This window comes from Ursus americanus, chromosome 22, assembly GCF_024610735.1.
Source record: "Ursus americanus isolate L20-20 chromosome 22, mUrsAme1.1.p, whole genome shotgun sequence".
NCBI lineage: Eukaryota > Metazoa > Chordata > Mammalia > Carnivora > Ursidae > Ursus > Ursus americanus.
Genome location: NC_142148.1, coordinates 13,915,197 through 13,927,580, shown reverse-complemented (window position 1 = coordinate 13,927,580; position 12,384 = coordinate 13,915,197). Strand labels below are relative to the sequence as shown.

Here is a 12,384-nt window from a genome sequence, read left to right as displayed (position 1 = left end):
CCATGGCATGACATGGCTTCTTCCTCATAATAATCTGCATGAGATCAGAACCTTATATCACCCATTTTGCCGGGGGCGGGGGGCGTTTGAGGCTCTGAGCGTCACTACACTCCCAGGGTGCAGAGCTGCTCTATCCAATATGGCAGCCACCGGCCACACGTGGCTAGTGGACACTTGAATTCTGGCAAGACCAAACTTAGATGTGCTGCCTTGTAAAATGCTCACCGGACTTTAAAGAGTGAGTATGAACAAAAGTAAAATATCTCAGTAATTTTTTATATGGATGACATGTTGAAATAATACACTGGGTTAAATGAAATATATTATTAAAAATTAATTTCATTCTTTTGACTTTTTAAATGTGGCCCCTAAAGCTTGGAAATTATATATGTGTCTCACATTATATTTCTGCCAGATGGAGCTGATGGAAATCATCAGATCTCACCGAAGCCAGAGGACATATCTCCTATCTAATCATGTTCTGACACGCCAGAATCTGACACAGTCACCCACTCGCTCTCTCTTAAAATGCTCCCCAAACTTGGCCTTTGCTCATTTATTGCTCTCAGTTTTCCATCTACCTCAATGCCTGCTTTTGCCGTGTCTCTCTTCTACCCAGCTCCCGAATGTACGGGGTCCTCGAGTCTCCTACGCTCTCCCTTGCAGTATTTGAAAGACATATTTGACTTGACAAGTCTAACCCAAGTCTAAAATCGACTTGTTGACAAGCTACCCACAGCCTCCTAAAGAATGTTCTTCTCCAGCTAACCACCGTCCGTGCAGCTGCTCCTTCCCTCATGCCCCCAAATTCCACCAGGTAGCAGGTGCTGTCATTTCTAACTTTCAAACAGACCCTGACGCTGCCCGTCCAATGCTACCACTTTGACACACGCCAGCAAGGCCTTTCCCCTACACCAGGGCTCAGTGAGCGTCTTCTGTAAAGGGCCACACAGTAAACACTTGACTTTGCAGGCCGTATGGTCTCTGTCCCGACTCAGCTTTGACCTTGCAGTGTGGAAGCTGTGCAGACGATCCATAAATGAACATAAATGTGGCTGAGTTCCAATGAAACCTTATTGGTAGACACGGACATTTGAATTTCATGTGGTTTTCATGTGTCACAGATATTATTTATCTTTTGATTTTTAGCCATTTAAAAAGGTAAAAGCCATTCAAAAACAAGAGGAGGGCCAGATTTGGCCCAAGAGCCTTAGTTTGCCAGCCCTGTCCTAGATGACAGGGGGTCACCTAGATGGTGTTAGAACTCCTGCCTGTTTCCCCCTCTCCATCCCCTAGTAAGGGGAACTCACACATTACTGGGTTCTTTCCATGAGCTCTTCTAATCACTGGACATGAACTAACTCATCGATCCTTGGAACAATCCAATGAGAATTGTACTATGACAACACCATTTTATAGATGAGAAAACAGAGGCACAGAGCCTCACCCACAGAAGAGATGCAAATGTTCTATGTGTCCGATAAGACTCTCCAGGATCTGGCTCGCCTGCCCACTCAGCCGTGCTTTCCTGCCTTCCTGCCGAGCCTCAGTCACCCTGGGCTTCTCTCAGTTCTCCAAATGTGCTAAATTAAGTTGCTGCCTCCGGCTCTCAGGAGACCTTCCCAGCAGGTCTCCAGTGCTTATCGCTACTCTTCTGAACTTTGCTTCCTCCCAGAACTACCCAAAGTCAATGCCCCCCCCCCCCCGTTCTTTTCTAACATAGCCCTCTTGCTCGCTCTTTGCCCTCATCACAATCTGCAGGGTTTTGTTGTCGAACACTTGCTTTTGCCTGTGTCCCCAGCACCTGGCACAATGTGGAGCACATAATAGGCGCTCAATAAGTGTTGATCGATTCAACCAACAAACTAATGAGTGAATGAATGAACGAATGAATGAATGATGTGCTCAGAGTTGCACCACTGTTTACAAGGGGCAGAGCTGGCATTTGAACCTAGTTTTGCCTGATTCCACAGGCAAAGCTCCTAACACATGAGAACCCAAGATGTTTTATCATCTGAACCTAAACTGTTTTGCGGGTAAAGGAAGGAGCTGTTTACAGTCACGCGGGACCAAGGGTATACACCTAGCCCAGCCCCTCCAGCTGCACTGCCTCTTCAGCTCCAGACACCCCCTCCCAGAATCTTCCCCGCTGGGCTCCACCCCCAGGTCCCCCAAGTCTCACCCAGGGGTGAAGAGGCTGGCCCAGCCAGGGATGAACTTCGGATCCCGGGAGAAGAGGAGGATGGCGAACATGCAGAAAAGGGTGAACACGGCCTGTTCAGCAAACCTGTGGCACAGAGAGGCAGGCGCCCTGCTGATGGTGGGGTTTGGGCAGACCGCAGCGTGAGAAGGCCTGGGGCAGGTGCCTGCTGGCTGTGACCTGGCCTGGGGCTCTGCCTCTGAGAAGCTGCGAGAAGTAATCCACTCTCCAGAGTGAGGGGAAGGGTATCCCGGGGTGTAAGGGATTCCTGTCCAGGGGCTCCCACACTCCCCTAGGCTCCCTCCAGAGCATCAGGCACCACCTTCCCCCCAAGTTATTGATATCATGCCCACCCGGAATTTCCCAAGGTCCTAAGGAGAATCACCAGAGAGAAAGAAAAAGCAAAGCAGAGGCAAAGTCAGAAAAGCAGGGAAAAAAAAAAAAAAAAAAGGAAACAGGCAGACAGAAACAGAAGTAGGCAGGAGAGAGGGGAACAGTCATACATGCAGAGGGACATGGCTGTACAGAGGGGCAGACAGACAGGGAGAGGGGCAGACACACGGAATCCCCAAACGTTGCAGTAAATATCTCCCCAATGTGCCCATTCCACAGACTGCGGAGCAGAGCCCAGAAAGGGTTAGTGCTTTGGCCAAGGCTGCATAGGTATTAGTGGCAGAGCCAGCTCTTGGGTGCAGACCTCCCGACTCCTAGGTATTTTCACTGAATGGGAACCATGCATTGAAAAAGTCCCCGGAAGCAGCCCGAGGTAGTGCTGGCCATCCCATGTGCCCAGAGGGAAAGAGTGCATTAGCTGGAAGGGCAGGAGGTCCCCACCCCAACTTATACCCTGAGGGGCTTCCTGGTTCTCGGGGCGTTTGCCCCATCACCAGGGGAAGAGGCTGACTGTGTAAGCCAACCCTATACTCTCCATCCCCAGGCTTCTAGGCCATCGTCCTGAAATTCCCCCAAACTCAGCTCCCTGGGGTCCGGAGGTCAGGCCAGGAGGTAGGTCTCCTGAAAGGCTATGCAGGGCTCTCTCCCCCCACCCCGCAGGAACCCCCATACCACGCACTTGATGGGCCCCAGGTTCTGGAATTCCTCCCGAATCACAGCGCGAGCCCTGTCTTCTGCATCAGTTTTGATCTCAGATTTCTTCTTCCTCCAGCCCCTGAAACAGAGAGTAGGGAGGTGAGGAGTGGCCACTGCAAGTATGACTAACTCCTCCACTGCCCCAACACCCCCTGGCGAAGCCTCATTATCTCTGATCTGGAGGCCACAACAGTCTGCTGAGGAGAGGCCTCCCTGCTTGTGTCCTCCCTTTCAGAAATCTGCTCTCCCCACCTATAGCCTCGGTGGTCTTTTAAAAATGTGAGTCTAATCATAGGACTCCCAGGCTTACAATTCTTTAGGGGGTCAAACAGGCACCTGAATAAACTAATGCAACAGAATAGGAAGTCCAGATATAGACTGCGGATTTAGTCTATGATCAAGTTGCTATCTCAGATTGGTGTAGAAAAGATGAGCTATTCGGTCAGTCGTGTTAGACGTGCAGATCAATGTGACGGAATGGGGAGTCTAGAAATAAACCCATACTTCTGTGCTCAGTTGGGTTTTGGCAAGGGTACTAAGACCACTCAATGGGGGAAAAATCGTCTTTTATCATATGATGCTAGGACAACTGGATAGCTTCATGCAAAAGAATGAATGTGGACCCCTACCTCAAACCATATAAAAAATTTAATTCAACATGGATCAGACCTAAATATAAGGGCCACATGTATAAAATTCTTAGGAGAAAACACAGGGGTAAATTTTTCTGGGTTTGGATTAGGCAACTATTTCTTAGATATAACACCAAAAGTTCAAGCAACCAAAGAGATAAATCAGACTTTGTCATATTTTAAAACTTTTGTGTGTCCATAAATAGCACTGGACAGCTGGGGGGCCACTTGGAACAAAAATTGAAGTTGGGGATCTAAACCTCACATTGCATCCTAAGGACAAACTCCAAACAGGTTAAAGATCTCATTGTAAAAAGAAACAGACAAAGAAAAAAAAAAAAAAAGAACCTTCATAAAAACATGAGATTCTTTCCTTTTCTTTCTTCCTTCCTTCCTTCCTTCCTTCCTTCCTTCCTTCCTTCCTTCCTTCCTTCCTTCCTTTCTTTCTTTCTTTCTTTCTTTCTTTCTTTCTTTCTTTCTTTCTTTCTTTCTTTCTTTCTTTCTTCTTTTACAACTCCTGTAATGGGAAAATCTTTCTAACTGTAGTTGAAAATTCAGGAGCCACGTGAGAAGGATTGAGAATAAGCACTAATCTTTCAATATAAAGAGTCCTAGAAACAGTAAGGCCAAGATCAATAATCCATTTGAAAAATGTACAAAGGACATAAACACAATTTAACGAGCCACAGGAAAGAAAATACCAGTGGCTCTTATGAAGCTAGGAAAGCTTTTCACGTTGCCTCTCAATAGGAAAAGTTGCTCAAAATGACTCTTAATAAACTGAATGGAGATTCTTTCTCTCTTATCAGATTGGCAAAAATCCACGGCTGCAGGCAAGCAGACACTCTCATACATTATAAATGGGAGAACAAATTCGTACAAGTCCTATGGAGAATGACTTGATAATATCTATTAAAAGGAAAAGGTATTTATTCTCTGCCTCCAAAATCTCACCTATGGACATTACAAAAACACATGCTAACATACAAAATCATATCTGTCCGGGAGACTAGCCACCAGAAAAGACACCGTATCTGCCTGTATGTGTTTAAGGAAACTCTGGAAGATGACCCAGGAAACCAATAAAAGCAGCTACCTGTTTGGGGGGAAGTACTGGGGGATGGGTAAACGAGGGCATGGCTGGGAAGAAGAATTCTCACCGCATACCTCTTTGCATCGTTTTGATTTTTGAACCACGTGTTACGTGTTGCTTATCCAGATTAAAACAACAACAACAAATGAATATATTTCTAAAAAATCCTCACAATGGCTCTTTTGTATGAAGATCAAACTCCCACAAGACCCTCAATGATCTAGCCCAGTGTTTCTTACCCTTGGAACTATTACCATATTGGGGCAGGATCTTTCTCGGCTGTGGGGTGGGATCGTTCCTCGCTGCAGGAGGCTAACTTGTGAATTGCAGAATGTTTAGAAGCACTCTGGCCTCTGTGATGCCAGGCGTAATGCCTCAGTTGTGACAACCAAAATGTCTACAGATATTGCTAAATGTCCCCTGGTGAGGGGATCAGAGGTAGGGCAAAATCATTCCCAGATGAAAACTCCTGCCTCATTCCCTGGCCTCATTTCCCACAAATCTCCCTCATCCCCTGAACTCGGTCACTTTAACCTTTCAGTTCCAGAACATCCTTTGGTACCTCCAGCCTCAGGACATTTGCACTTACTGTTCTAGCTGCTTGGAATGCTCTTCACCGTGTCCATTTCTTCCCTCCCCTTTATTGAGTTGAGTCTATTCATTCTTCATATCCCAGTTCAAAAGTCCCTTCCCCAAGGAAGCTCTCCTGACCTCCCAGTCAGGTGGGAGCCCTCCAGGGCACAGCATACGTATCTCACTGTCTTTTCCTTCACAGCACTTACGGCTGGCGTTCCTGCCGCACTTGGCTGCTCCCTGTCTGTCCTCCCCACCTTGAGTGGAAGCTCCCCAAGGGCAGGGAGGACAGCCAACACCTGGGACAGTGGTCGGCACGGAGTGGGCGCTCAGCGGATATTTGCTGAGTGGAGATGGTGTCGTGGCATTGGCCTGAAACTTCTCTGTTGCCCAGAAACACATCTGTCACTGAACTTCCCTCTACCTGCATTTCCTCCATCCCCTCATGGCTGAGCTCTGCAGAACCCTATTAGATTGAAACAGGTAGACCAGAAAAACAGGCTCTATTTCCGGCTCGGTCCTGGGCAGTTCACACACCCTGACTTGTTCAGCCTTTACTTTAGCTGTAGGTAATTTTTAGCCCCAATCTACAAGGGAAGACATTAATCCTCAGGGAGGTTACCAAATTGCTCAAGGTCACATGGAAGCGTGATTTGAATTCTGGTCCGTCTGAGTTCAAGGTTAGGGCTTGCTTCTCTGGACTAACGCGAGCTTTGAACCGAGTTTCTGTTCTGAGGAGTTCTGGGAAGCATGTGAGTCAAGGAACACCACGATCAAAGCCTTTCTATTCTCAAACATTTTCACATCTCTTTGATCCAGAGTAACTTTCACTGGTTCCATTTTACAGATGAGCAAATTAAGGCCCAGAGAGGTGAGGGGATGGAGTCGGAGAATGACTCTACGACATGCCTGCCACCCCCAGCCCTGAGCTGTCACTCCTATGTTAGGATGTCCCCAACTCCAGGCGTTTGTAACCTACCTTCACAATGTTCCCATATCCACATACCACCTGGTTCGTATTTGCTTAATATCTTCCTCTAAATAGATTCATTATTTCAACTAAAGAAATGTATATAAATAGAAAGCTTTATATCACTCCCATAAATGGAAAACAAAAGTCACTTGCCATAAAAAAAGTAATCATAAAAATAAATACTTGAAAGCAAAGCAATTATTATGCTCTGGCTGGACACCGTTGCTGGCGTAGGTGTCCGGAACGGACGCTTGCTCTTTGCTGAAAAAGCTGATTTGGGAATGCTGGAAAGGTTTTACAGTTTCTCCACCACCCAGCTGAGACTTGCTCCATTCTATGTGAGTTGATAAAGGATTCTTCTTCTCACTCTATGAGTCGATGTTATTTAATACCTTGTCCTCATGCCACCCCAAGTTATCTCCTGTACCAGCGCCCCATAAAATGGGGGAGAGCGCACTTCCCTCTCCTCTGGTAGGAGTGTTTATCTTACTCAAAGGACAGTGCTATCCGTCATTACCCATGATGGGTGACGTTAACTGAGGGTCTGGGCGTCACAGGCAGGTCACACCACCCATAACCTTCACATCCCTGGGACGTGGGGTCTACTCTAGTCACCGCATGAGAAGGGAACATGAAATTATAGGGATGACCCTCGGTTTCCGTAGGAGGAAACTCGACTTGAGAAGACCACCCTCTACCCAATGAGAAGGAAGCCGGAACCCCCGTCGGGCCCAAAGCTCGAAGTAAGCGTGAGGGGTACCTCAGGGTCATTCCCCCGTACAGGAAGGAGATCCACAGCCAGCCCACCAGCAGGAACAGCACCATGAGAGGGAAGGCGAAAATGAACCAGGAGCCGAAATTCACCACATCGCACTGTGGGAAGAAACTGGAGAAGGGGGGGGGATGAGAGCCCGCCGGGGTCAGCCCCGCTGATGCATAGTATACGTACAGGCAGCTATTCCCTGGCTGGAACACCGAGGTTTACGTGTAGAAACTAGAGTATGCTGAGTATTAACAGTGGATTGAACATATTTCAAGTTTTTTCCCTACATTTTCTGAATGTTCTATAATGTACCTACGTAATCAGCGTAAAGTAATAAAATGTATTCAGGGAGCAAAGGCCAATGGGGACACTCAGGGCAGCCTTTTCCCCACTTCCCCCACACTCCTGGCTAGAGAATCAGAACCCCGTATTACTTGGCATTCATTTTACATCCCCTCCTTCTAGACCAGAATGTCCAAGCTTATGCAATTTAAATATTGTGTGTGATTTGCATGTGATTTGCATGTAATTTACTCAAAATCCTTCACATTTGATATTTTTACTTCTTTCGCCAGTATTTTTTCCTTAATTTTTTTTCAAGTTGGAAGAAAGCCCTGCTTGCCTCACAGTGGACAGGCAGCCTGAAAACCCTCTGACAGCACCTGCCCCCGCCCTGCCCCGTTCCTCCCTATCCCCCAATCGGTACCTGCCCCAGAAGGCCCCAGAGCCCACATCTTCCCTGTCCAGCCCAGGGATGTGCTCCAGCTTCGTCCTCCCGGCTGACTGGCCCTTTGCTGTCACTTCTTTCTATCTGAGGACACTAAAGGGGCCAAACCCAGATTGTTCCCACGTCTCAAGCGGGACCATCTTGGCTTCTGGTTTTTCAGTCCCTAAGCAAAACCCAGAAGGCACAGCGAGGCCTTGCTCAAAGGTGAAAAGACACCAAAGGTGTGCAGGGGGCTTAAGTCAATTGGGGGAAATACTGATACCTGGCCCCCATCCACACCTCCTGAATCAAAGTCTCTGCCACGGAGACCCAGGCATATTTTTCTCACCCTCCTGGCTGACTCTTCTCTGCACCCTGGCTGAGGACCCCTGGCTTCTACCATCAACTCTGAAAATCAAAAGATTTTAGAACCTGAGAATATAGTGGAGGATTAAGGTTTAAAATCGGCTCAAGACGTAAAACACAGGTGTACTTAGAATTTCTCATGAAAATCACCTTGATGAAAAGTGATAGCAAACCTGCTCTCAGGAAGCCCAGCTTTCCCCCTTCATCCTAGGAAGTCCTTGATTCTTCGGTTGACTATCGAGAAGTTGGCCAGCACCTGGGGCCACGTTGCATAGGAAGCACTTCTGTTGTGTCTGTTTGCCAAATGCTTACATTTGCGTTCTTGTGATTAAGTGAACATATGATGTATTTCCACTGCAAAGGAAGCTTAGAATCCCCACCTCTCAGAATCCTGGACTCTGAAAATCTTCGGAACAGAATCTTGAAATACTGGGATTATTTACATCTTCAAACTAAGAGGCTCAGGATAATGGAATTGACAAGTCATGCCATCTGAGAATCTTTCTCTTTTATTCTCCCGCCCTGAGGGGTGGACACCCAGACACTCTTTGAACAGCTTCATTGCTGGGGAGACTTCAGCTTCTGGCAGAGCCCACTCCATGGTTGGCCTGTGCACCTGGTTGCCAGGCTTATCCTGGAGCCTCACAGCCACAGACCAAAGCCGCTGGTTGGGGGTTGTTTTTAGAGTAGATGTCACATCATGTCATTACTTCGCTCCCAGCTCCCCACTGACTCCCCATCTCACTGGCAGGAAAAGCTGGGGTCCTAACAACTTACCTTATCTCCTCCCACGCTTCCCTCTGCCTTCCGCACCCCCGCCTCACTGGTCTCTGTGCTGCTTGCCTTTGAACAGGCTATTCCGTCTGGAATGCTCTTCCCTCCCGTGCTCCCATAGCTTCTAGGTCCCAGATGTCACCCTATTAGAAAGGTCCCACATCCCCGACCAGCCTATATAAAATAGCATCCTCTCCTGTCCCTTCCACACCCTTATGCTGTTTTGTTTTATTTCATAATTTATCACACCAACATATAATATATCCATTCCCCTTTTCCTTTATTGCCTGTCTCCCCCACCAAAATGGAAGTTCCCCAGGGCAGGCACTTTGCTGGGTTTGGACCCTGCTGGGCCCCCAGAGCATGGCCAAGAGAAGACATCCAGTACAGACTTCCCCAACGTGTAATGGAGAGGGACAAGGGTGGGAGGAGCGGAAACTCCAGGGCTGGGGGGAGCACACCTGCTTTTACCTTTTGAGCTGGCCAAGCAGGATGAGGTTGGGGGCCGTGCCTGTGAGGGTGGCAGTGCCCCCAATGCTGGCCGAGTAGGGGATGGAGATGAGGAAGCCCTTCCAGATGTTTCTGCGGTACTCCTCCTCCTTCTTGCAGTCTGCCACAAGGTCCAATGGAGCCTCGGCCTCAGGGCAGTCTTTGCTTTAAACAAACCCAAAGAGAAGCCGTTCAGAGCACATTCAGAATCCTGGGCCTCATGGGGAAACACACTGGGTGGGTTGGGAAAACTAAGTGGTCTTCCTGGGCATCTCAGCACCGGCATCAGAAGCCTCTAAAGCCGGGCAGCCTTCCAGCTTCAGTGCTCTGGGCAGGTGCCTCTGGTTCGGGTGAGTTCGTGGCGGCAAGGACTGCGGTTTATATGGAAAACAACCTAAATCTCCATCATAAAGGGGTTGGCTAGATAAAACCGCTCCTCTTTCTGGCTGGAACACCAACGCGGCTATTAAAAACGATGATCTCAATGGATGTTTGTTAAGATGAAAGACATCCATAACGTGAAGGGGGAAGTGTCGGTAACCGCACTGCTTAATTTTTTTTATTTTTAAACTATTCACATATGTTACGAATATATGAGTATTAAGAAAAATTTAGAATGGTATACACAAAGTTGCGTTGGTGCCTTTCTTGGGGGTGGAAATACGGATTCTTTTTTATCCTCTTTTTTTCTTTCTTTGTATTTTCTGGGTTTTCCTGGTGCAGTTAAAAAAGTATTGGGAAAGAATAAAATTAAAAAGTATTAATTATATAATTAAAAGATAATGACATTGCCATAAATTTATGGAGGTGAAAAGATGTTCCCTACCTTCCATTAAGTGAGACAGGTTACAGAAGAGCATATACGCATTAGCAATGTTTTTATTTAAAAAATGCATTTCCGTACATAGAGAGGCATCCAGAAATAGTCTAGAATAGTATTCACTTAACGGTTTTAATCTATCTTTGGGAGTGAGATACTGTGTACATTTTTCTTTTTGTTTAAGTGTATTCTTTTAAATTGTGCAATTATAAAATTTTTATAAGTGAATGAAATTAAGAATTGTCCCTGTATAACACATTAATTTCTTTTCTTTCTTTTTTTTTTTTTAGAGAATCAAAGATACTTCAAATATCTTCTGGCCTTAATTACTACATAAGAGGCCCCTTATCTGGAAGGCAATTGGGATATGATTTGGGGTCTAAAAGGAAGACAAGGACTGGACGCAGCTGGAGACAAATGTCATGGCCTGACCTCTCAGGGTGAAAGTTCTACCAGGAACTGTGGGCTCCCCCAGACGTGGGGACCCAACCAGACTGAGCCTCACAACGAGAATGAGAGAACAGAAGGGGCCTGAGGGCTCATCTAATGCAAGCCCCTCTTTGTTCAAATGGGGAAACTGAGGCCTAGAGAGGGGACTTTCATTCCAATGGACATAGAGTCTCCATCCAATGGATGGGGTTTGCATTCAGGGGACATGGAGTTCTAGAGAATGAGGACTGGGTCTTTTCCACTAGATTCAGCACAAGCTCTGTGTGGGCAGATGGTCCAAGTAGATTCCTCAGTTGTGGGGTAGTGAGTGGCTGGGCCAGTCACAGTCACCATACCTCAAAGCTGGACTAAAAGCCCCCAGATATAGTACCAAGAAGGAGCAGAGACCATGAAATAAGACAACCAGACATGAGGTCACATCCCTCCTCTGCTAAAAGCCTCCACTGGATCCCATGTCATTCCAAGTCAAGGCTACACCATTGGCCTATGAGGTCTCTCATGCTCTGCCCCCCCCCCCCACCACATAAGCGATTTCTCTGACCCTAATTCCTCCCATCCACTCACCCAACTCCAGCCATACTGGCTTCCTGGCTGCTTTCGACTCTCAGGATCTTTGTACCTGCAGGCCCATCTGCTGAGAACACTCTTCCCAAAGATCCCCCCTTGACCCCTCACCTCCTATAGGTGTTTGCTTACGTGTGACCTTCTTGGAGAGGCTTTTCCTGACCACTTATTTTAAAACGGCCTTTTCACACCCCACAGGCCCCCTCCCTAGCCTTCTTTCCTGCTCTGTTCTCCCGCATAGCCCTTACCAACCATCTGACATGCTGTGAATTTTACTCATGTGTTTGTTTCCTGTCATCAAGACGTAAACTCCACAAGGGCTGGATTTTTGTCCGTTGCTGCGTCCCTGGCAGTGCCTGGCTCATCGTAAGCTATCTGTAAATATTTGTTGAATGAATAAAACAGACCTGACTGATGTCCAGCAATGCCTCCGGCAGGTGACCTGACTTCCTGCTGTTTCATCACCCAAGGTAACAACGCCATGCGTAACAAGCGCATGTAGGAGCCGGTATGATCCGTACTTGCTCAACACAATCTCATTTGCTGTCAAAAAAACCCTCTAAGGTGGGTTCCACTCTCATGCCCAGTTGGTGGTTGAAACTAGCAGGGGCTCAGAGAGATTAAGTGACTTGTCCAAATCACACAGCCGGTAAGTGGCAGAGCCAGGTTCGAAGTCAGGTCTGCAGGGCTCCGAACCCCAAGATCTTAACCACGCTGCCAAATATAAAGGACACCAGCCACTAAACGTGCTGTCAATGTGAAGATGCTTCCTAAGTCACACCAGCGTGAAGGACTGTGATTGTCTCTTAGGAAGTTTTGTCTTTAGAGGCTCTGGATGCCGGTCTGCATGACTTTCCTCCTTGACTGTCATGTAGTTTGTATGCTCCTGCTC

The 12,384-nt window shown here is 47.3% G+C and overlaps 1 protein-coding gene across 2 annotated transcripts in view; it reads right to left on the bottom strand.

The window, feature by feature from the left end:
• Window positions 1-12,384, bottom strand: part of SLC13A3 (solute carrier family 13 member 3) — a 67,918-nt gene that overhangs the window by 23,161 nt on the left and 32,373 nt on the right. For both annotated transcript variants that reach the window (XM_045804762.2, XM_045804761.2), the window contains exons 5-8: window positions 9,641-9,823; window positions 7,321-7,446; window positions 3,273-3,368; window positions 2,183-2,287 (exon numbers count right to left, since the gene is read on the bottom strand). In XM_045804762.2, the coding sequence (XP_045660718.1) occupies window positions 2,183-2,287; window positions 3,273-3,368; window positions 7,321-7,446; window positions 9,641-9,823 (510 nt within the window). The remainder of the gene's footprint in view (window positions 1-2,182; window positions 2,288-3,272; window positions 3,369-7,320; window positions 7,447-9,640; window positions 9,824-12,384) is intronic.